The sequence below is a fragment of the Salvia hispanica genome, chromosome 2, assembly GCF_029641045.1.
Source record: "Salvia hispanica isolate PSC_SH4W2 chromosome 2, Shi_PSC_v1, whole genome shotgun sequence".
In the NCBI taxonomy this organism is placed as follows: Eukaryota; Viridiplantae; Streptophyta; class Magnoliopsida; order Lamiales; family Lamiaceae; genus Salvia; species Salvia hispanica.
In genome coordinates this window covers 52371912-52393942 of record NC_142693.1, presented here as the reverse complement: position 1 = coordinate 52393942, position 22031 = coordinate 52371912, and the positions used below count along the sequence as shown (strand labels likewise).

General features: G+C 35.3%; 2 protein-coding genes and 1 long non-coding RNA gene across 5 annotated transcripts; 2 read left to right on the top strand and 1 right to left on the bottom strand.

Annotated features, from left to right (window-relative positions):
* Window positions 1-11438: 11438 nt before the first annotated feature.
* LOC125220956 (enoyl-[acyl-carrier-protein] reductase [NADH], chloroplastic-like) lies at window positions 11439-15881 on the top strand. 3 transcript variants are annotated; one of them, XM_048123149.1, is made up of 13 exons: window positions 11439-11551; window positions 12522-12834; window positions 13508-13617; window positions 13708-13763; window positions 13851-13935; window positions 14011-14058; window positions 14495-14569; window positions 14651-14762; window positions 14878-14929; window positions 15007-15058; window positions 15155-15212; window positions 15333-15431; window positions 15564-15881. In XM_048123149.1, the coding sequence occupies exons 2-13, from the start codon at window positions 12558-12560 to the stop codon at window positions 15713-15715; spliced, it is 1176 nt and encodes a 391-aa protein (XP_047979106.1). In that variant the 5' UTR covers window positions 11439-11551; window positions 12522-12557; the 3' UTR covers window positions 15716-15881. The 3 variants fall into 3 exon arrangements, with proteins under 3 accessions (XP_047979106.1, XP_047979063.1, XP_088921750.1); XM_048123106.2 differs by lacking the exon at window positions 11439-11551 and adding an exon at window positions 11626-11774; XM_089065624.1 differs by lacking the exon at window positions 11439-11551 and adding an exon at window positions 12105-12333.
* Window positions 15882-15902: 21 nt separating this feature from the next.
* Window positions 15903-18585, bottom strand: LOC125220877 (protein NRT1/ PTR FAMILY 7.1). The gene is made up of 6 exons (XM_048123037.2): window positions 18462-18585; window positions 18310-18381; window positions 18097-18208; window positions 17738-17955; window positions 17031-17590; window positions 15903-16891 (listed from the first exon to the last, which is right to left on the bottom strand). The coding sequence occupies exons 2-6, from the start codon at window positions 18325-18327 to the stop codon at window positions 16051-16053; spliced, it is 1749 nt and encodes a 582-aa protein (XP_047978994.1). The 5' UTR covers window positions 18328-18381; window positions 18462-18585; the 3' UTR covers window positions 15903-16050.
* LOC148932610 (uncharacterized) lies at window positions 18475-18827 on the top strand. The gene is made up of 2 exons (XR_016135780.1): window positions 18475-18597; window positions 18664-18827. It is a non-coding gene; the product is annotated as an uncharacterized LOC148932610 (long non-coding RNA).
* Window positions 18828-22031: the final 3204 nt, after the last annotated feature.

Genomic DNA, 22031 nt, shown 5'->3' with positions numbered 1-22031 from the left:
TAATAAAATGGAGGAAAACATAAAATTGTAATTCAAATCATTTTCTAATTTCGACGACATTCAGATATGCAAATCTGCAAATCTTCATACAATTCACACAATTGTGCAAAATCGAAAACCTTCAAAATCTCGCTGAAAAATATGCTGATCTTCAAATTTCAATTCGTAGACCTTCAAAATCGAACAATTTTCTGCAATGACGATCGAAGAGCAAAATCGAAGACAATCGGCTGAAGCGCCGATTGTAGCTGAATCGGCTGAAGCAACGATCAAAGAGAATCGGCATTCCAAATCGGCGGAGATCGTGAGAGATGAAGACGGAGAAGTGGATTTGACTAGCGTTGTTTCTACATTTCCGTTCCTGTTCATCGATTGATACTTTCAGTTTTGGCTCGGACTTTCACTTTTTTTCTTCACTCAGGTTAGAGATTCGATTTTTTTTCCCGTGTTATATGTCTTCTTTTTAATTATTTGTGTAATCATTTTGATTTGAAACTGTCTGATGATTCTTGTGCAATGCCCTGGTTTTCTGATGTTCAATTGCTGAGAATAAAATCTGATCGTCTTTTCTCCTTTTTTAATTAGTTTAATTTGTGTTCTGCTTTTTAGGTTTGTTTATGTGATTTTGTTGAAATGTTTTTAGCTGATAGTGGAGTGGTGGTTCTCTACATTTACTTTTTCGACATTTCTTTTAAATTTTGTAGGCGATCTGGTAGTAATTAGGAATCTTTCATTGCGACCTGGTTCTTGAGGGCATTGGAAAATTTGAGGTTTATTTTGTCACTTAATTGAAATTTATTTTCACAGATCGTTTCAGGAAAGTGTTTGTTCTTGACATTTTGATTGGTAATAAGTAGTGAAAGCTTGAATTTTTAAATTTTAAGTAATTGATTCAGGTTAAGAATTTGATTCAAATTTTAAGTATATTACTTCGATTTTAGTGAATTAAAACACATCTGCATTTGTTTTCTTATGAATTCGATTTCTGAATTTTTTTGTTGATAAGTGATGGTATAATTTGAAGAGAAAGATTTGTTTAAATTTTTAAGATTATTGACATTTTATACAAGAGCTATTAACATAGCTATAATAACAAACTGTATGATTGTTGAATAGCTGTTGAAATAATTTTATTCACATAGTGTATGCTTGTTTGAATAGCTATTAGGATGGCTGTAGAAAACATACGTATGGTTGTAGTAGTAAGTCAATAGCTATTGACATAGCTATAATGACAGACTGTATGATTGTTGAATAGCTGTTGACATAATTTTATTGACATAGTTTATGCTTGTTTGAATAGCTGTTAGAATGACTGTAGAAAACATATGTATGGCTGTAGTAGTAAGTCAATAGCTATTACTTTGATTTTAGTGTTTTAAAACATATGTGGATTTGTTTTCTTATGAATTCAATTTCTGATGATTTTTTTGTTGATTAGCAATTGAAGAAGCGCAAGCTAATTAGACAGACGTGTTCAAGGCATCAACATGCAGCAAGCCATCTTGATATATTAATGTTCAAGGCATCTTGTGTTCTTAACTCTCTCTCAGCTTCAACCGTCACCACATGCAGCAAGCCATGCTACATGTGATTCAGTTCAATTAATGATTAAGTTCATCCTCATCATCATAATCTATGTTTCTATGTTTCAGTAACTACATTTCACAAGGGAGTAGAGAGTGGTTGGATGTTGCTAGCTCGACGTGGCTACTTTGCGCACTTCTCCTTGCAGTGATTGCAGTTATTAGCTTCAGTGAACTTCCTCAACAAGGTTCGTTTTAACTCATTGATTCATTTTTGTTAACTGTTTTAGTAAACTAGGGCAGTTGTATTTAGCTATATGTAAAAATATTTGAATTGCATTAGACGTTAAATCCTTGGTAGAAGTTTATGTATTGATGAATTTTTGTGATGATATAAAAAATCCAGCTGATGTAAGTTTATGCATATTAGGATAAAATAACTAAGAAATGTAACAGGTTGTGCCTCTTGGCTTGCTGCAGGAAATTCGTAAAATTCATGAACATTTCACAGTCACTACATGCTTTAAAATTTGAACATTTCTTTGATAAAGTAAGTGCATATGTTTCTCTGAGTTGACATTAGATTACTCCTACAGTTTAGATATTAACATTGTATAACTAATTTACAAGCAGTATGCAGAAGAAAGAAACAAAAAATATATCCCTATATCGCCATTCTGATCCTAAAGGGGTGAGCCAAATCTTGTCTTTTGTTATTTAGAATTAATTCAAATTAATTTGATATTAATTATAAATTACTAATTCAATAGGCTGCTAAAGAAGAATAAGTAGAAGGAACAAAAGAGGACACAGTGGGTGATAACAATAATGAATCAGCCTCCCCTATCTCACCACCAGTTGCAGGCCCAATGGATGACGTACAGGTTGAAACGAACAAAGAAAAGCAACAGGAGAAAGGAAAAGAGAAAGAAGAGAATATTGTTAAAGTAAAATAACTAAAACTAAGACTAAATAGAATATTGTTTTTATAAAATGACTGAATTGTTGTTGACATGATTTGTACGTGTTGTTGACATGACTTATAATTGTTGTTGACATGGTTTCTATGTGTAGTTGACATGGCTTATAATTGTTGTTGACATGGTTCAATGTGTAGTTGAAATGGCTTATAATTGTTGTTGACATGACTTATAATTGTTGTTGACATTCTTCTATGTGTAGTTGACATAGTAGTATGTAACATAGTTGACATGGCTTGTACGTGTAGTTGACACGATATGTACCGTAGTTGACATGACTTGTATGTAGTTGACATTATATGTGTGTAGTTGACATGGATTGTACACATAGTTGACATTATATGTTTCTTAGTTGACATGAATTTTATATGTAGTTGACATTGCATATGTGTAATTGACATGAATTGTATATGTAGTTGACATTATATATGTGTAGTTGACATGGATTGTACACATGGTTGACATTATATGTGTATTGTTGACATGAATTTGTATATGTAGTTGACATGTTAATTAACCCATCTGTACACCCAAAATTAATAATCCAAACACACTAATTAAGATTAAAGACCCACTAATGATGATGATCAAAAGTTACTACTGATGGACAATTACTCATTCACAATTTTCACGCAATGTCAACAGCGTGTAGTTTATGTCAACAAGGGGGTATTTTTGTCATTTTTCGCGCGATGTCCACTATGGAGACATTATGTCAACTACGATGTCAATAGCAAACATTATTTATGTCAACTACGATGTCAACAGCAAACGTTTTTTATGTCAACTGTTATGTCAACAGCAACATTTTACAAAATAATTAATGTCAACAACAAATATTTTCATATCAACGACCTATATTATTTATGTCAACAACAACGTTTTACATTAATTGACATTGTATATATAGTTGGCATTGTTTTCGTACTCAACAACAAACATTTTCATGTCAACAACTTATATAATTTATGTCAACAATAATATTTTAGGCAATATCACAAACACCTTATCTAAACAACTCACAAATTCTAGCAACACAATCGAATTAAAAACTGCATCCATATATTTCACAAATTAATCGTGATTGTTGGACGTCAAATAAATCGCCTTCTCAAATTCATCTACATATTTCACAATTCCATCTACAAGTTCAAAGCGGGACCCACAAACCAGAAGTGAATCTATCCCCCAATCACGATGAAGATGGAAGCGTAGGCGAATTTGTTGAGCCAAAAACAACAGCCCTTTCTTGCTGACATACAGCCCCACCGCCTTCTTACTCAAGCTCATTGATTCCCCATACATATATGTAGTTACATATATGTAGTTACATTATATATACTAATTGTATATTAGCCAATAGTTTCGTTCCCCGAACTTGAATTAAGCAACATCAACTTAATCCTAAATATAAATAATAAAAGTTATAACTCCATGCCTATTACATGATCAACAAAACAGATCCATGGTTATTACACTTCTCAACCGTTTGTATAGTACCATATACATGATTGTGGAATTATAAGCACCTTCAAGTTTCTCTAATATGTCATCCTCATCATCCCTATAACCATAATAACTTGCATCGATCCTTTTGTATATATCATGCCTACAAACATAGAGTATGTTAGACAACAGTAAAGATTGCAAAGACATTTATGCTGTTGATTTATAGCAAAACAAGTAATTCAATAAATGAGTGATTATAGATCAAATTTGAGAAAAGCTATACAGTATTGCAAGTAAAACTTTCCATTGGCCATGTCCGATAATAGTGCAAGCCTAATAGCGAGAATATCGAATGTCAACAACTCGTATTAAAATGTCAACAACTAAAAAATAACACTTGTAATTCACATATTAATAGCGAGAATATCGAATGTCAACAACTCGTATTAAAATGTCAACAACTAAAAAATAACACTTATAATTCACATATCAATGCGAGAATATCAAATGTCAACAACTCATATTAAAATGTCAACAACTAAAAATAACTCTTATAATCCACATATCAATAGCCAGAATATCAAATGTCAACATCTCGTATTAAAATGTCAACAACTAAAAAATAACACTTATAATTCACATATCAATAGACAGAATATCAAATGTCAACAGCTTGTCAACGACTTATATAAAGTGTCAACAACTCAAAAATAATTCTTGTAATTAAAAAATATCTTAATTTTTTAAATTATGATCCTTCGATCTGTTAATTGTATAAAATGTCATGATCCTTTAATACAATCGTGTGAAAATAATTATGAGATAATGGATCCTTGTATTTCTTCTAGTGTTCTGCCCTTGGTTTCTAGAACTAACTTTGTGATGAATACCATTGTCAGACCACTAACACTCTCACGAACACGAAAAAAGTGTCTGAACCGAAACCACCACTCTCAGATCCAACACCTTCTCCACACTAACAATTGAAAATCACAAACTAGAACAAAGGCTCACCTGCAGAGCTCCACTGTGCTACGAAGTTGAATGAATATGTAACATTCCAAGAACCGAACCAGTTAACAAGATTCACCAGGCTGTCGGCTAAACCCTTGGCATGTATAGGAAATATCTGAAAAAATAACACGATTGTCAATGACACGATTGTTAATTAAAAAATAACAACAGAGGATTGACCACACCTTCTCCAACAATCAACCAGCAACGACTCACCACTTCCTCGTAGCGCCGCGAATCGATCGCGCCGCCGATTCTCGCGATTAATCACCGCTCGACAACAGCCAGAAGAACCACATCAGCGCCGCTGACGTGGTGTCTCTTCCGGTGAGGATGAAGCAGATAATGACATCAAAGACGAATTCCTCATCGGATTGACCAGATGAGAAAGCTAGAGAGTAAATCCTACGATTCCGCAACTCCGATTCCTTCTCTCTCATGATTTTCTTCGCGAATTCACGAACCTCATTGATTTTCCCCTTAGCTTCTTCTCCTTCCCCAAACCTAGGGCACGATTGATCTTCAGGAGAAAAGGACTGTTCGATTTGAACCTCTCGCTGATCAAATTGAGAGCGTAATCGAACACCGACGAATTGCAACTATCAACCGCCGTAACAGTGGAGGAATCGTCGGAATTGACCGGCAAGCTCTTGAAAAACACGTCGGTCATTGTTTCATCCGCCTTGGAGAAATTGAGCAAATCATCCACCATAAAATGGACGACATTATTGTTGTTGCCATCATCCACCGGCGAGAATTCAGCATAATCAGCCACGAAGTACTCCATTACTGAAATTGCAGATTAAAAAAATCACAGTTTCTCTGTGAAAAAAGCGGAGTAACGATGGAGAGAGGAAAAGGAGAGAAAGGAATGGTGTCTGTTGAAAGTGAAGGAGAGGAATGCTGAAATTACTATTCTATCCTTTTATAATAAATTAATCTAAAAATATTTTTGGTGTGGAAAAATCTGGACCACTCATTAATAAAAATGAGTGGCTGATATTGCATCTCATTTCTCAATTACCCTAAAAAATCTCAATTGATCATGGACCGAACTAAAGACCAAATTTGGGCCACTCATTTTTCTTAATCTTATGGTTATGATTAATATAGATTTTATTTAATATTTTATTATATAAAAACTTTTTTAATTTATTTTTTTAAATTTTTTTTTTAGAATTTTTTTTATTCGATAAAAACTTGCTGGAGTAAATAATGAACTATATTCACTACCTAATGAACTAAATGAATGTATGTTATGAAGTAATTTTTTGCATTCATTATATACTGAATTTACTTCAACTGAAAGATAATTATGTCATAACACATTATGAAGTAATAAAATAATAAAATGAAGTAATAAACTAATGAAATGAAGTAGTAAACTAATGAAATGAAGTAATAACATAACTGAATGAAGTAATAAACTAACGGAATGAAGTAATAGCATGACTGAATGAAGTAATAAACTAACGGAATGAAGTACTAAACTAATAGAATGAAGTAATAACATGATTGAATGAAGTGATAAACTAACGGAATGAAGTAATAACCCTAAACCCAACTGAAAGATAATTATGTCATAACGCATTATGAAATAATAAACTAATGGAATGAAGTAATAACATGACTGAATGAAGTAATAAACTAACAGAATGAAGTAATAAACTACTCCCTCCGTCCCGCTTAAGATGACACGTTTTCCTTTTTAGTTTGTCCCAACTAAGATGACACATTTCCTTTTTTGGTAACTTTCTCTCTCCAATTAATACACTCAACCACTTTTTCTCACTCCTATTAAAATATCCATCTTTCTTTATCTCTCTACTTTAATACTTACACACACCTTCTCTTTCCCCAATTAAACACTTTAACCAATAACTCCTAAAATCTCGTGTCAGCTAAGCAATGTGTCATCTTAGCCGGGACGGAGGGATTAACAGAATGAAGTAATAGCATGAATAAATGAAGTAATAAACTAATGGAATGAAGTAATAGCACGACTGAATGAAGTAATAAGCTCATAACAATAACATGACTGAATGAAGTAATAAACTAACGGAATGAAGTAATAACCCTAAACCCAACTGAAAGATAATTATGTCATAACACATTATGAAGTAATAAACTAATGGAATGAAGTAATAGCATGACTGAATGAAGTAATAAACTAACGGAATGAAGTAATAAACTAATAGAATGAAGTAATAGCATTAATAAATGAAGTAATAAACTAACGGAATGAAGTAATAGCACGACTGAATGAAGTAATAAGTTCATAACATACATTCATTTAGTTCATTATGTAGTGAATATAGTTCATTATTTACTCCATCAAGTTTTTATCGAATAAAAAAATTAAAAAAAAATTAAAAAAAAATTTAAAAAATTTAAAAAATCTATAAAAATAATAATAAAATAAAAAATATAAAAAAAATATATAAAAAAATAAAAATATAAACGTTTTTATTTAATAAAATATTAAATTAATTGTAAATTAATCATAACCATAAGATTAAGAAAAATGAGTGGCCCTAATTTGATCTCTAGTTCGGTCTTTAAGGGTGGATTTGTGGTTAATAGGACTCTACATATATATATAGGGGTGCGTTAGGCTCCTTTGCACCCTAAGTGTCCTATTTCCTTCTTAATCTCAGCCCTTGGATCCTTGAATTGGATGGTTGTGATCAATGCATTATTAGTCTATAATGTTGCATTATTAGCCGCTGTGCATTATTAGAATGAAAATGAGCATTATTAGTGTATAATGTTGCATTATTAGCCGTTGTGCATTATTAGAATGAAAATGTGCATTATTAAATGACACGTGGCATTAATCTAACTGTCGGATGACAAAATCGTGGGGCTAGGATTAAGAAGGAAAAAGGACAAATAATATGAAAAGTATTTGAATACATCCCTATAGGGAGATGCTAAGATGACAACAACATTTATAATGACAACATGCCACCAATATAAAACCATTAGATTTTGAAATCGGATGGCACATAGCCTGCCACCTGACAGGTGAAATTCAATTAAAAAATTAATTATTCACCGTGAAGGGGTAAAGAGGGTAGATACATTTTGTAGCAATTATCTTCATCCCTTAATTTACGCTATTTTCATTATCTCTCTCCTTTCTAATTTCAAGTAAAATTTATTCACAGAATAATCTTCTTCGTCTCTAGAAAATCAATCTACAATCTTTAATCAACAGAAGCATTTCACGGTTCCAGATTTCTTATTATTGATCAATGGAGATAGGTGATGCTATATTGGAGATCAGTAATTTTTCATTGACAAGAAAGCGACCACGATTTCTTAGACGATCTGCAATGTGATATCATTAATGATAAAGAGTTGAAGAATTGTGAGGTTGTATAGAGATCAGTAATTTGTAATTTTATAGATGGTAAGCAATATCTCAGTTTTATAAAATTGAAGAGGGGATTGCTTTCTACGATATTTCAGCTAGAATGGAAGACGTTGGGCAAAGTATTGAGAGTTACTCCTCAGCATTATCAGCAAGCGAGAAGAGGAAAAGATTCAAGGAATTTTATTTCATTGAAAAACCATCTGTAATTGAACATAGTTTGGTTAACATATTGCTTATTAATATAGTTGACATTCCTTGTTAGCAGTTTGATTATTACACACACTGTATTTTAAACCATTCGCTACTGCCCTCAAATTTGTTGTTGTGTGATAATGAGTATTAGATTGCATAATTCTTTTATATTGCATATTCTTTTGTTGGTTTTTGCTTCTTTTCTTGGGGAAGTTTGCATGCTCATTTACATATATTTAATAGATTGTATATGTCTACTAGATTGTTGATTACTACAATTTATATTGCTTGTTTAATATTTAAGGTTTGCATACCACATTTTGAAACTATTTTATAGTGCATTCAATTTTTGTGTCGAAGAGTATGACTACTCGATTACATATTCATTTGGTGGTTACTGCATATTTTATGGTGGAGTTTGCATGATCTATTTTAATGCACCAAATGTGAAGATTGCATATGTTTAATAGATTATCATTCACAAAACACAATACAATGACGTTCATTCTCCTAAAACATCTTTCACTGTTCAAGGTATGGGGTACTCTGCAGCATCAACGGGTCCCTTCTATTGCGCCTCTTCAAAGTGGCGTGTTGTTGTACTCATTACGTCATCCAATAACTTATTTTGAGCTTCTACAGATTTCCTTTGAGAGTCCTCTTCTGCAGTTTTGCGGTTACCTTCCTCTTTCTAACCATTATTTAATCGTGTCCTATATTGCATGACGAAAACCATTACGCTTATCATGTATTAACAAGCACATTCCCAACCATTAATAAGCAAATTATACGCATGCCTTTTGACACACATATCCTATGCTTTATTAAAGCAAAAATTAAAGGAACAATTAATAAGCTTGAAAAAACAATTACTAACAAACTGAACAAGCAATTCTAACACTCTGAACAAGCAACACGTTTATCAAGCAATTCTAACACTTCGAACAAGCAATTATACCATGCTGAAAAAGCAATACGTTTATCAAGCAATTCAAACAGGCATACAATTCGAAATAGCTAATTGATAATGTACTTAAAAGCACATTCCAAGATTGGTAAGACATGCCTTTTGAGCTACATTTTCAATGCTTATCAAGCAATTCTAACTCACTGAACAAGCAATTTGTTTAACAAACAATTCTCACACACTTAACAAGCATTTCTAACTCACTGAATAAGCAATTATCGAACAAATTAGATTCAAGGCAAGCAATTTGTATTATATAGACAAGCAATGAATCAAACACATCGAAGTAATTCACTAATATTTAAAGAAATCCATAATGTTTAATCAAGCAATTTACCACACCCTCGTCAAGCAATTGGTGCATAAGCTCAATCAATTGAAGTGATGCAATTCACTATTACTTTTTTTAACCTAAGCATAGATAAAACAATCCATAATGTTTAATCAAGCAATTCACCACACTCTCATCAAGCAAGCAATTTGTTTAACAAGCAATTCTCACACACTTACCAAGCATTTCTAACACACTGAATAAGCAATTATCAAACAAATTAGATTCAAGACAAGCAATTTGTATTATGTAGACAAGCAATGAATCAAACATAGCGAAGCAATTCACTACTATTTAAAGAAATCCATAATATTTAATCAAGCAATTTACCACACCCTCGTCAAGCAATTAGTGCATAAGCTCAATCAATTGAAGTGATGCAATTCACTACTACTTTTTTTAACCTAAGCATAGATAAAGCAATCCATAATGTTTAATCAAGCAATTCACCACACTCTCATCAAGCAAGCAATTTGTTTAACAAGCAATTCTCACACACTTACCAAGCATTTCTAACACACTGAATAAGCAATTATCAAACAAATTAGATTCAAGACAAGCAATTTGTATTATGTAGACAAGCAATGAATCAAACATAGCGAAGCAATTCACTACTATTTAAAGAAATCCATAATATTTAATCAAGCAATTTACCACACCCTCGTCAAGCAATTAGTGCATAAGCTTAATCAATGTGTATGGTGTTACCTTAAGGGGTGTTGTTATTTTAACACAAACCTATATATATATATATAGAGTTGTGATCAATGTCGAACCAATTTTAAAGACCGAACTAGAGACCAAATCTGGGCCATTAGATCTAGTTTTTTTGATGAGATGTGCTGCTGTGAAATTTTTTTCTGCTTCATTACTAGCCCATTTTACTTTATTGTATAGGTTTATTACTTCATTCTGTACCTAATACCTTGAAACTACAACGTGTTTTTACTTGCTTCTAGTAGGTTTTGAAATGATTCAATATATGTTTCATTCAAATTCATTGACGTGGGTTTTTGCTTGATTAACATTTAAAAATGCAATTCATTCAAGTGAGTTTATTACTTCATTCAGGAACGTTATTACTTCATTGGATAAGATTTTTACTTCATTCCAGTAGGACTTCAAATGCTTCTACACATACTTCATTCCAATAATTTATTACATTATTCCATGTGTTTATTAAACCAATATTAGCGCCATGGCGGTGGTGATAGATATTGTAGAGAGAAAAAACGGCACGCGACGGCGAAACCACATTTACGTACTGGAATGAAGTAAAAACCTACTAGAATGAAATAAAAACCTACTAGAATGAAGTAATATATTCTGGAACGAAGTTAAATCCTCGTAACATGTTAGTATGACTTATTTACCTTCGGATGAATTAAAATAGGCTCGTGATGAAGGCGAAAATAATTTATAAATTTTTGTATCTTATCCATAAAAAACTAGATCTAAAAGCCCTAATTTAATAGGGTTCGATGGTTCGATCTTTAAGAGTGGATTTGTGGCTAATGGGACACTATATATATATATATATATATATATATATATATATATATATATATATATATTCACTAAACTTTTTAATCCATATTCCCGTTATTTATTAAAATTGGTGTCCAATGCAAAGTGGACTAAAAATGAGGAAGAGGAATGAAGTAAAAAGACACCAATAGCAAATTATTGGCGGTCTCATCAATCGTTGTGCAGGTCATTATCTTTTTCCCTCCCTCTCTATCTCTCTCCCATACATACACACACAGCATTTGATACAATTGGTAAATTTGTGACAGCCTACTGGTAGAATTTAAAGGGGTTTCAGAAGCGTAGCCCCTTTAGCATTTGTTAGTTTTATGGCATCTTCTATCCGTGCATTGTTGGAATAAAGAATTGTTAGCGAGCTTCGCCGTTTTAATTTTCCTCTGTGCTATTCGTGAGTTCAAATTGTTTGCCATTTACATACTAGTATAAACATGAATATATGAAAGATAAATGACTACTCAATTTGGCTAAGGTTTTACCTTTTTATCTATTCACTGTGAAATGAATAACTGAAAAATGTGGGAAGAATCCATAGCTTTTTGGCCTTATTTGTATAATAATTTTCAAATTTCAGGATGTGAAAGGTAGTTGTGGTATATGCTCATCGATTAGCTTAATTTGTGCAACGAGTGGTATAAACTAGATCATATCCTACTTAAATTGGAAAGACTAATTGGGACTGCTAAAGCGGGACGGAGGGAGTATTAGTTTTCTAGCTATTGAAGAAGTTTGCAAAATGTCAAGTAATGGTGCTAATGTGGTCCATCTAGTTTACTACTCTTTGTTATCAAGTGAAGACTGTCATTCTTGAGACTTAGAGATACTGGCAATGCTAAAAAGGTTCTTTTTTAGTTGACTTGAAGAAGAGGAAATTCTTCAGCTGGCTAACTCAGTTAATCTATTTATTACTTGTGGAAGTTTCTGATGGGATGTTATCTAACTCTTTCTGGGTAAAATTGATGAATGTGAAAGTGTTTTCTGACCAATTATGCTCAATCTGGCACCTTTAGTTTCTAAGTAATCAAGTGGTGAGGTGTAGATGCCTGCCTTCTTGGTTTGGGAATATTGCTTGGTGCTTTCTGAACAATTGTTTTGTTTTCCCTTTGTTAATAAGCAATATATTTCGTATATGATGCAGGTCACAGCTCTAACCTTTATAATTGTATAATCGACGATGGCAGCTACTGCTGCTTCAAGCTTGCAGATTGCAGGATCAAAACCCTGTATTTTTTCAGCTAAAAACATTTTAAAAGGAAACGTGGCGGATATTGGTATTAAATCATTGACAGCATCGTGGGCCAAACTCTCCAGTGCCTGTCATTTATCATCTGCTCAACATTTCAGCCGTCCGTTCACTTCTTCACCTGCAAGATTTGACAAAGCAGAGACTAGAGCAATGTCTGAAACTGGTGAAAGCAAGGCTGCATCTGGGCTATCCATCAATCTGAAAGGTTTATTATCCTTTATCACCTAACTATGAATCAGACTTAGTTAGCATACTGGTAAAGTCACACAGATATATAATTCCCTTTGCACTCGAGCTTTTATTGGCTCTATCATAAATTACGAAGCTGTTGTCTATAGCCCCTTTATAGTAATATGGAGGAAGATTAGTGGAGTAGCATTTAAATGCACAGGAGTTGTAAATGAATATAGCAGAGAGCGAGTGAACAATACAATTTAAAACAACGATGATTATTTGATTATGGAATTAGGTACCATTACTGGATATTGCCTTTTCACATCAGTAGGCACAGGTGTGGCCATGGATGGTAGTGGAGCAACTCCCAGAATACAGTATATAATTTGTGTTATACAAAGCTAGGCCATCAATGAAACAGAGCAAAGTACTATTATTCTCTACCAAGTTTTTGGAAATCTCTGAATACAAATTTATAAGTATGGAATTACCCACAATAATGTCTTTTTCAAGAATTTTATTGTTTGAAGATATATGTTACCACAAGTAAATTATTTCACTGACCTTACATTCTTCTAAAGTAATCATGACCCTTTTACTGCAGAGAAAGAGGAAACCAGAAACTAAATGTATAGTTAAGATCATTTTATTCTTAGTGACTCAAAACTGTTGATTGTATTAAGTTTACATGTGAAATCTATTAGGTAAGAGAGCATTTATCGCTGGTGTTGCTGATGATAATGGATATGGTTGGGCTATCGCAAAATCTCTTGCTGCTGCAGGAGCTGAAGTTCTCCTTGGCACATGGGTACCTGTAAGTGGAATGTCTGAAATTGCAGTCTCATTTCTCTTTGATATAGTGTACAGCTAGCTAAGTGAACTGACTGTGGAGTTTACTATACAGGTACTGAACATTTTTGAAACTAGTCTACGGCGTGGGAAGTTTGACGAATCACGGGTGTATGATCTTAATTTTTTATTACTCCAAGTCCAACATGCCAAATTGACTTTGACAACTACCCTCAGCTGATGAAGATTTTGATTCAGGTTGCCTGATGGCTCCTTGATGGAGATTGCTAAAGTTTATCCGTTGGATGCGGTTTATGACAATCCAGAAGATGTTCCTGAAGATGTAACTATGACACACGATTTCACTGTTATCAGTTCTCTTGGACAAAACTGCTCATCTTGTTTTTATATTATGCAGGTAAAAACAAACAAACGTTATGCTGGATCCACTAATTGGACAGTTAAGGTACTATTAGTTTTCTACCTTTTTTATAATATATGTGGCTATTCTCGATATTCAACTTAAGAATGAGGTCCTACCATACAATGCCTAGTACAAAAGGTGTGTTATTGCTCTCACATAGTTGAAAGAACAGGTTCACAGCTCTCTGTAGGAACTATTGAATGAGCATTATACTCTTAGACTGTTTGATATCCCAAAGTTTATCATTTTCGTGAAAAGGTAGCTAAATGTATGATCCTATGTGTAGAATTCAAATTTTGTTATTTCGTGTTTCCACCTTCGGTTTGTTCACTTCATAAAATGTGTCAGTTATAATTGTGAGACGGTATAGCAGTTAAAATAAATAGTCAATTCTTTTGGGTTCTCTATGTTTGTCTTTGTTGCTACTAAGATGTCGGTATGTAGACCTATGATGCTTTCTGCTTTCAAATGTATACAGGAAGTGGCTGCATCTGTAGAACATGATTTTGGCAGCATTGACATCCTCGTGCACTCGCTAGCTAATGGACCAGAAGTATATTTCCTTAAAAATGTTACTTTTAGTATGTATGACCTACTCACTACTTTTTATTCTAACAAAACCATTTAAAACTAGGTAACCAAACCTCTGTTGAATACCTCAAGAAATGGATATCTTGCAGCAATATCTGCATCAAGTTATTCATACGTGTCATTGCTTAAGCATTTCCTTCCAATTATAAACCCAGGTACATCTTGTTCATAATCTTTTTTTTGCATCATTATAAACCCAACTTCCAATTTCCAATCTACGTCAATTTCTCAAAAGTAACTAACTGATTTATTGAACGGCTATTGCTTCAGGTGGTTCGTCAATCTCACTTACATATATTGCTTCTGAGAGGATCATCCCTGGGTATATTTTCTAGGTTTCTCCTATTTCTTGATGTTTTGAATTTAGTACTCAACGGTAATTTTTAAATACTGGAACAGTTACGGAGGTGGAATGAGCTCAGCAAAAGCTGCACTAGAGAGTGATACAAGGGTAATCTCCCCAATGATGCTGAAGTTTCTTTCAACTTTTTATTCTTTGTAATCTCTTCCTCTCTTTCTTGGGGCTTTAAAGTTTTTGTTCATTTAGGTGCTTGCATTTGAAGCGGGAAGGAAACGTAAAGTTAGAGTCAACACTATATCTGCAGGTAATTTCTCTAACAAGTGATGCAGTGGTATAAAAACATGTGATTTTGGATACGCGGGTGTTGTGATTGTTTTTCTTTCAATCAATCATTGTGCGAAATATGGTTTACCGGAAAACTCAGGTCCATTAAGAAGCCGTGCTGCAAAAGCTATTGGATTTATCGATATGATGATTGATTACTCCCAAGAAAATGCACCCCTTCAGAAAGAATTATCAGCAGGTGAACTCTTAATATCACCATTAAGCTTTAACCTTGGCTAGAATTATTTTCGAATTTGCAGTTGCATATTTCTTTCTCTCGAATTATCAGTCACTTGATGTTCATCGATCTGAAGAGTACGTCTACTTGCAGATGAGGTGGGAAACACAGCAGCCTTCCTGGCATCACCACTTGCTTCTGCTATCACTGGTGCTGTCATCTATGTCGACAATGGTTTAAATGCGATGGGCGTGGGAGTCGACAGCCCCTTATTCAAGGACCTCAACATTCCTAAAGCCAACTAACGTATCGAGATCTTGATTAGGTTAGCTGAATATAGAGGATTTTTTCGGTCATAGCCACGAGCCCCCTTTCGCCCCCGGATTTGAAGTACTTGTTTAGCTACTTGTTCCTAATTTAGGTGATTGAATCATTGAAATTTATCACATGAACTAAATTTTGTGATGTGAATTTTACTAGCAAGCTGTTGAATTCATAAATACAAATACGAAATTAAATAAAAAAAATCCAGTAACATGATGGAGAACCACAGAGCCAGAAATGAAAAAATAAAAGATGCAGAAATAAATACTCCATAAAGCAGTCATGCCCCCTTTGAGAAGGCTCAAGGTTCTTTCTTTCAAACTCTCTCTATGGCATTGGCCTTGGCTTCATCATCCTCTCCGACCTTAATACACTTGTACCACTTAGCACACCAGATGTAGACGACGAAATCGACGGCGGTGAGCACTCCGATGAGGAAGTAGAACCTGTCCATGTGGCCCTCGTTGAGATTCTCAGGGATCCATCCAGGCATGTCGTTCCGGGCAGTGATGCCCATCACCATTTGCACGAGCAGGCTGCTGACGAAGTTTCCGAGAGATATGGAGGCCATGCAGAGGGAGCTTCCGAAGCTCTTTATCCCATCGGGAGCCTGCCCGTTGAAGAACTCCAGCTGCCCCACGTACATGAACACCTCCGATGCCCCTACCAGCACGTACTGAGGGATCTGCCAGAATATGCTCAGGGAGCTGACCGGCTGACCGGGCACCACCCTTTTCAGCCTCTCCATTTCAGTCAGCCCTGCCGCGAACATCGCCAGCATGCCGATGATCAGCCCCACCCCCATCCGTTGGAGCTCCGTCAGCCCCTTGGGGTTCCCACTCAGCCTTCCTGCTATCGGGACCAGGATCTGGCGGTATATCCCCGTGCAGAAGAGCACGCTGCAGATGTCGAAAACCGACATGCTCGCGGCCGGGAGATGGAAACTCCCAATGTGCGAGTACATGACATCTCCTTGCTCCACGAAGAGCGACGCCATTTGGGTGAACACTACTGAGTACACTATCGTGCACAGCCATATCGGCAGCATTCGGATGATGCACTTGGCTTCCTCCACTTGCGTCACCGAGCACACCCGCCATGGATCTAAAGGGCCGCAGCAGTCTTCTTCCATCATGATTGCAGCCTTGTCTAGACACCTAAAAAATACACATGATAACAAGTGATGGTTCATCCGAACTCCACATTAGTACGATATTGTCAGATAGGCCAGCCAAATTGTATGTAACAAGTTTGATCATATGGAAAAAGAAAATGTTTGTTTATCATTTTACATACGTAAATTCATCAGTATGCCTGATCTTTCGGCTTCCTTTAATGGCAGATTGGGTTCCTTCAACCTCATATAACCCATCTCCTTCCGTGAGAGAGACCTTCCATTTCCTACCGGCAGCGATGAATACCTGCGCAACGCGTGGTATAGGATTCCCACTTGGCTTAATGTATTCGTAACCGCGGGTGCCAGCCAGAAACACGATGAGCCCCACCACAGCCGAGCCCGTGGCTGCCCAGAAGCCAAGAGTCCATTTTCCGGCATCCTCGTAGTAGACCAAAATGGTGTTGGAAAACAAGGAACCGACGTTGAGGGCGAAGTAGAAGTAGCAGAAGAAGGCAGACTTGTCATCGGTGGTCTTGGCGTCGGATCCAATGAACTGATCCGCGCCGAAGGTAGCTAAGGTGGGTTGGTGGCCGCCGTAACCAAAAGCAACCAAGTAGATGGCCAGGTAGAAAACGGCTATGGCATATGTTTCCTTTGGGCCACACTCTAGCTTCCCATCTCCACAACCTCGTGGGCTCAGCAAGAAAAACCATGATGTGAGGGATAGTAGAATCAAGCCCTGCAATGCAAATGCAAATTATATCAAGCTTAAATAGGGTTTTGTTAGTTCGAGACGTCCAAAAAAGAATATGAATCACTTAACAAGGAACAGAGGGAATACTATGTCGTATTGCAATTATTTGTGAATTTAATATACCATACATACCACAACAAGTACTACTTGGAAAAGGGCGCAGGTGATATAACGGCCCCAGTACGAGTCGCTGAGGAATGCTCCGATGAGGGAGCACAAGTAGACAGTTCCGGTCCATATGCTCACATTATTCGCTGCAGTCGCGTTGCTTTGCTCCATCACACGAGTCAAGAACAAAACTAGGTTCACCCCCACACCGAAGAAAGCTAGGGTTGCGAGTGCTTGATTGGCTTCATGCAAATGCAATTAATTAATCATAAGAATATGAATATGAATATGAATATGAATATGAATATGAATATGAATATGAATATGAATATGAATATAAATGATTGATGATAGGATATGAATATATGATATGATAATAGTACCTAATAACAGAAATGCTGAAGTCCAGCTTCTCCCCATCAACCCCTTCTTTTCTATTCTGATGTTTTCATTATTATCAGCTCCTACTTCTAGAATATTATCCACCTCAGCGCCCTGAGATCGATAGATAAGACAAAACATGATAAGAATACATATTTTAGGTCAGATATTGGACCTGCATTTATACACGTTAACGTTAACATATTAGTACTAACCTGCGGTTGATTCTCCATCGTCGTCAATATTAGGTAGCGAGGGAGAGTATTCAAGCCAATTAAACCTTTTGTCTGCAAATTAACAACAATCAATCATATGTCAAAATTATGCACACATATTTCATATGTTTAAGAATGAAAAAATAAAATACCTTTTCCTAAACTTGACGAGGGAGAACACGAGGAGCTCCGGAATGCCAGACTCCGGTGAGCCTGAAGATTGTGTGTCAGCTACCGGAAAGTTTGGAGGGAAGAATTCAGTGCCGATGAAACCTATTGTCATTTATGGTGAGACGATAAATAAGATCGAAATAAGATATATTCTATAAGATGTGTTTTCTTGTTTTTTCGCAGAATTGCAGAGAAGAAAAACAATATGAGCAAAGAGCAATTGTTGGAAGTGAAGAGAGTGTGCTTTAAATAGACACAACAAGTGTTTGGAAGCAAAGGTTGAGGTGTTGTTAAGCTTATTTAAAGCATGTAAAAGATCCTAATAAAGCTCCGGTTGTTGCTCTTCACCTTTAAAATCTCGTTTGGGTTAATTCAAATTAAATAGTTAGTTATGATTCTTTCACCTTAAAAATCTCAGTTTGATTGATACAGAACTTTTTTTTTATCAATCAAAAACTTAAGTTATAAGAATTAAAAAAACTCTTGTCGTTCATCTATTTCTCAATTTCTTTTTACCCCATTTTAATTTTGAGTGAATTACATATTTAGGACCTATACTTATCACTACGAACGTTTATGGTCCTTATACTTGTAAAATATAATTTCCAGTCCCTACATTTGTAGTTATGCACATTTTAAGATTCTTTTCACTTTTTGATCTTTTTTTTGGACGAAAATGCTCCCAAAGGGCTAACGGGAAAATTTTTACACTATTTTCTCTCTTTAATTAGAACTGAAATTATGCATTTGTTAATCTTATTTCCTTGTGTTTTGTTAAATTTTTTGAGAAATTTAATCATATGATGATAAATTTTACATTTTCACGTCGTTTTCCTTCATCACACTAGAGCATTGTAATTATGCTTCAAATGTGGAGTATTATAATTAAAATTCCCATAAATAAAAGATTAATATTTGAATGACGAATTTCAATAAGTGAATATCTAAATCTAATTAATCGATAATAAGCGATAAATGGAATGGATGAAATTATGGTAATTTGGTTGTGCGTATTTAGCAAGTGAGCGGCGCTTGCCGACTTATGTGGGTTCTCACATCAGAAACTTCTCTTCGCAATTCTAACAAAATAATGTAAACTAAACTTCTTACTTGAACATTTGATTTGTTCCTTGACAAATATGTCTCATCTCAATTTTTCTTGTAATTATACAAGTCATTTACAGAAAGAAGAAAGAGGAAAAAGGAAGAAGGAAATAAAAAGGAGAGAAAATAGTGCATAAATTTGCCCTTCATTTATTTGGGGGTATTTTTGTCCTAAAAATTGTCAAAAAATGAAACGAACCTTAAAACGTGCATAAGTACAAGTATAGAATCCACAAATGATATTTTACAAGTATAGGGACCGCAAACATGCGTCGTGATAAGTATAGGTCCCAAATATGTAATTCGCTCTTTAATTTTTAAAAATCGGACTGGATATCAAATTATTAAGTTTTTCACGAGAAAATAAAAAAACTGCACCTAATTAATAGCAATCGGATATATAACACCTTAACCACTACACCACTTCCATTTGTGTGAAAGGAGATGGTCTTTAATTAATACTAATAATCAACAAAATTTATTATCTATGCTTAACTAATTTCATTCGTCCTATTTAACTCATTTCTTTTTCGCACTTATTTTGACAAAATGACAATAAATAATTAAAATAGAGGTAAATTAAAGTAAGACAAAATAATGTACATTCTCCATTCCATAGTAGTGGAGTCATTTTTCTTTTTAGTTAAAGCTAGCACAATTCTTGTCACTTACTTTACTCTCTCTTACTTTATTCTCTATTCATCTCCTACCTTTTCATTTCTTACTTTATTCTTCCTTTACTTAACTCACTTAACATAATTTTTCTTAAATCGCGTGCCGAGAAAAAATGTCTCCAATATCGTGGAACGGAGGGAGTAGAAGAGACTCTCCTCTATAAGATGGATGTCTAGGATTGAATTGATAGAGTTCGGATTGCAGTCTTGTGTGTTTGTTAAGGATGAAATTTCTTAACTCAGATAATTTGCGTCGAACATCGCGTGAGCTATTGCCCGACGATCACTTCGGCGTCAAATTGTGTAATGAAAGGTAGTCGCCGGAGCTTTGCCGGTCGATCAAACCAGGAATGATACGATAAAAGCGTAAAGATAAAATAAAAGGATAATTGATATTTCTTGAATGATTAAGAATACAATATCTCCTATTTATAAGACTAACTTAGGGAACAAGAAAATAAAGATCCTAATAATATATGAAAAGATACTGTAGATCATTAATTAACTAAATTATGATATGAGGGATAATCTCCTATATATGCACGTATCAACTCCCCCACGGTTGAAATCCACCATGTCCTCAATATGGGAACCAATAACCACGGAGGCATGTATTAACTAAATTATGAAACTCTTGCTGTTCATCAATCCTCCGATCACTTCCAAACAAAACTACATCTCCCAATTCGAAATATGTATTTATTTTCCTTGAATTAGCCAAGATAGCATCGGATATACATTTAGGCCTAATATCTCCCACTTCGAATGAGGAAATGATCTCCCTTTCCAATCTCTTTTTCTGACCGTATTCATGTAAAGTTTTTCTTGCTCTCCACCATCATGATGTGATACATATTTGCCACTGTTCTCCATGTTCCTTTTTATTCTAAAATCTTCATTTACAGGGGTTGGAGTTTGCTGTAAGTATAAATGGCCCATAGACAACCAGTGTAGCACCTTTAATTTTATCAACTCCAAAGCCATTAAAAGCAGACCGGAAAAAATTGTGCAAATAATAAGGTTGCACAAATACCTTAACCACAGACATATCGAACCAAGAAGGCGACACACGGAGCTTGGGGGCGGTGTGTCGTGGTGCGGAGGGATCAACCATGAATCAGCGTCCAACGATGTTGATCGATGATTCATACCTGCAACACCCTGACATGCAATGAATCACTTAATAATTTCAGCGATGTGTTGTCCGCCATGGAATTGCCCAAATCAACTTTAGCTTGAAGAACCTTGATTGGAAAAGCACTCAGTTGCATCGAGCACTCAAACTGCCCTTGAACTTGTTCCTCCTCGCGCTTGTGATCCTGACTGGGCTTCTTCTCCTTCTCAGCCTTTTCAACTCCACGAAAACTAGCAGAAGAATCAAGAATCTTCTCGGTGGAATAATCAAATCCATCCTCAATGGAGCCATCCTCCTCTTCTCTCACATCAATCGGAGGCAATTCTTATGTCCGAACCTCATCCATGATCGACATCTCTATGTCACTGAAATCAGAGATAGGTTCAGCGAAAATCTGAAATTGGGCATGCTACGGTGGGTGCGGCAAATGTTGGATTTCAACAAACCCATTGGCAGTGGTTGAGATCGGGACAGTCGCAGTGGGTAGTGGTGCGGCCATCGGTGGATACCAGCCGGGCTGTGAGTGTTGTGGGGGTGGTTGTGGCCAGACGAGCGGGGTCTTCCCAGTGCAGCGCTTTTGTCCAACGGGCTGATAATTTGGTAGGGTAGGTCTGCGGCGGCGGCTGCGGTCAGTGGTG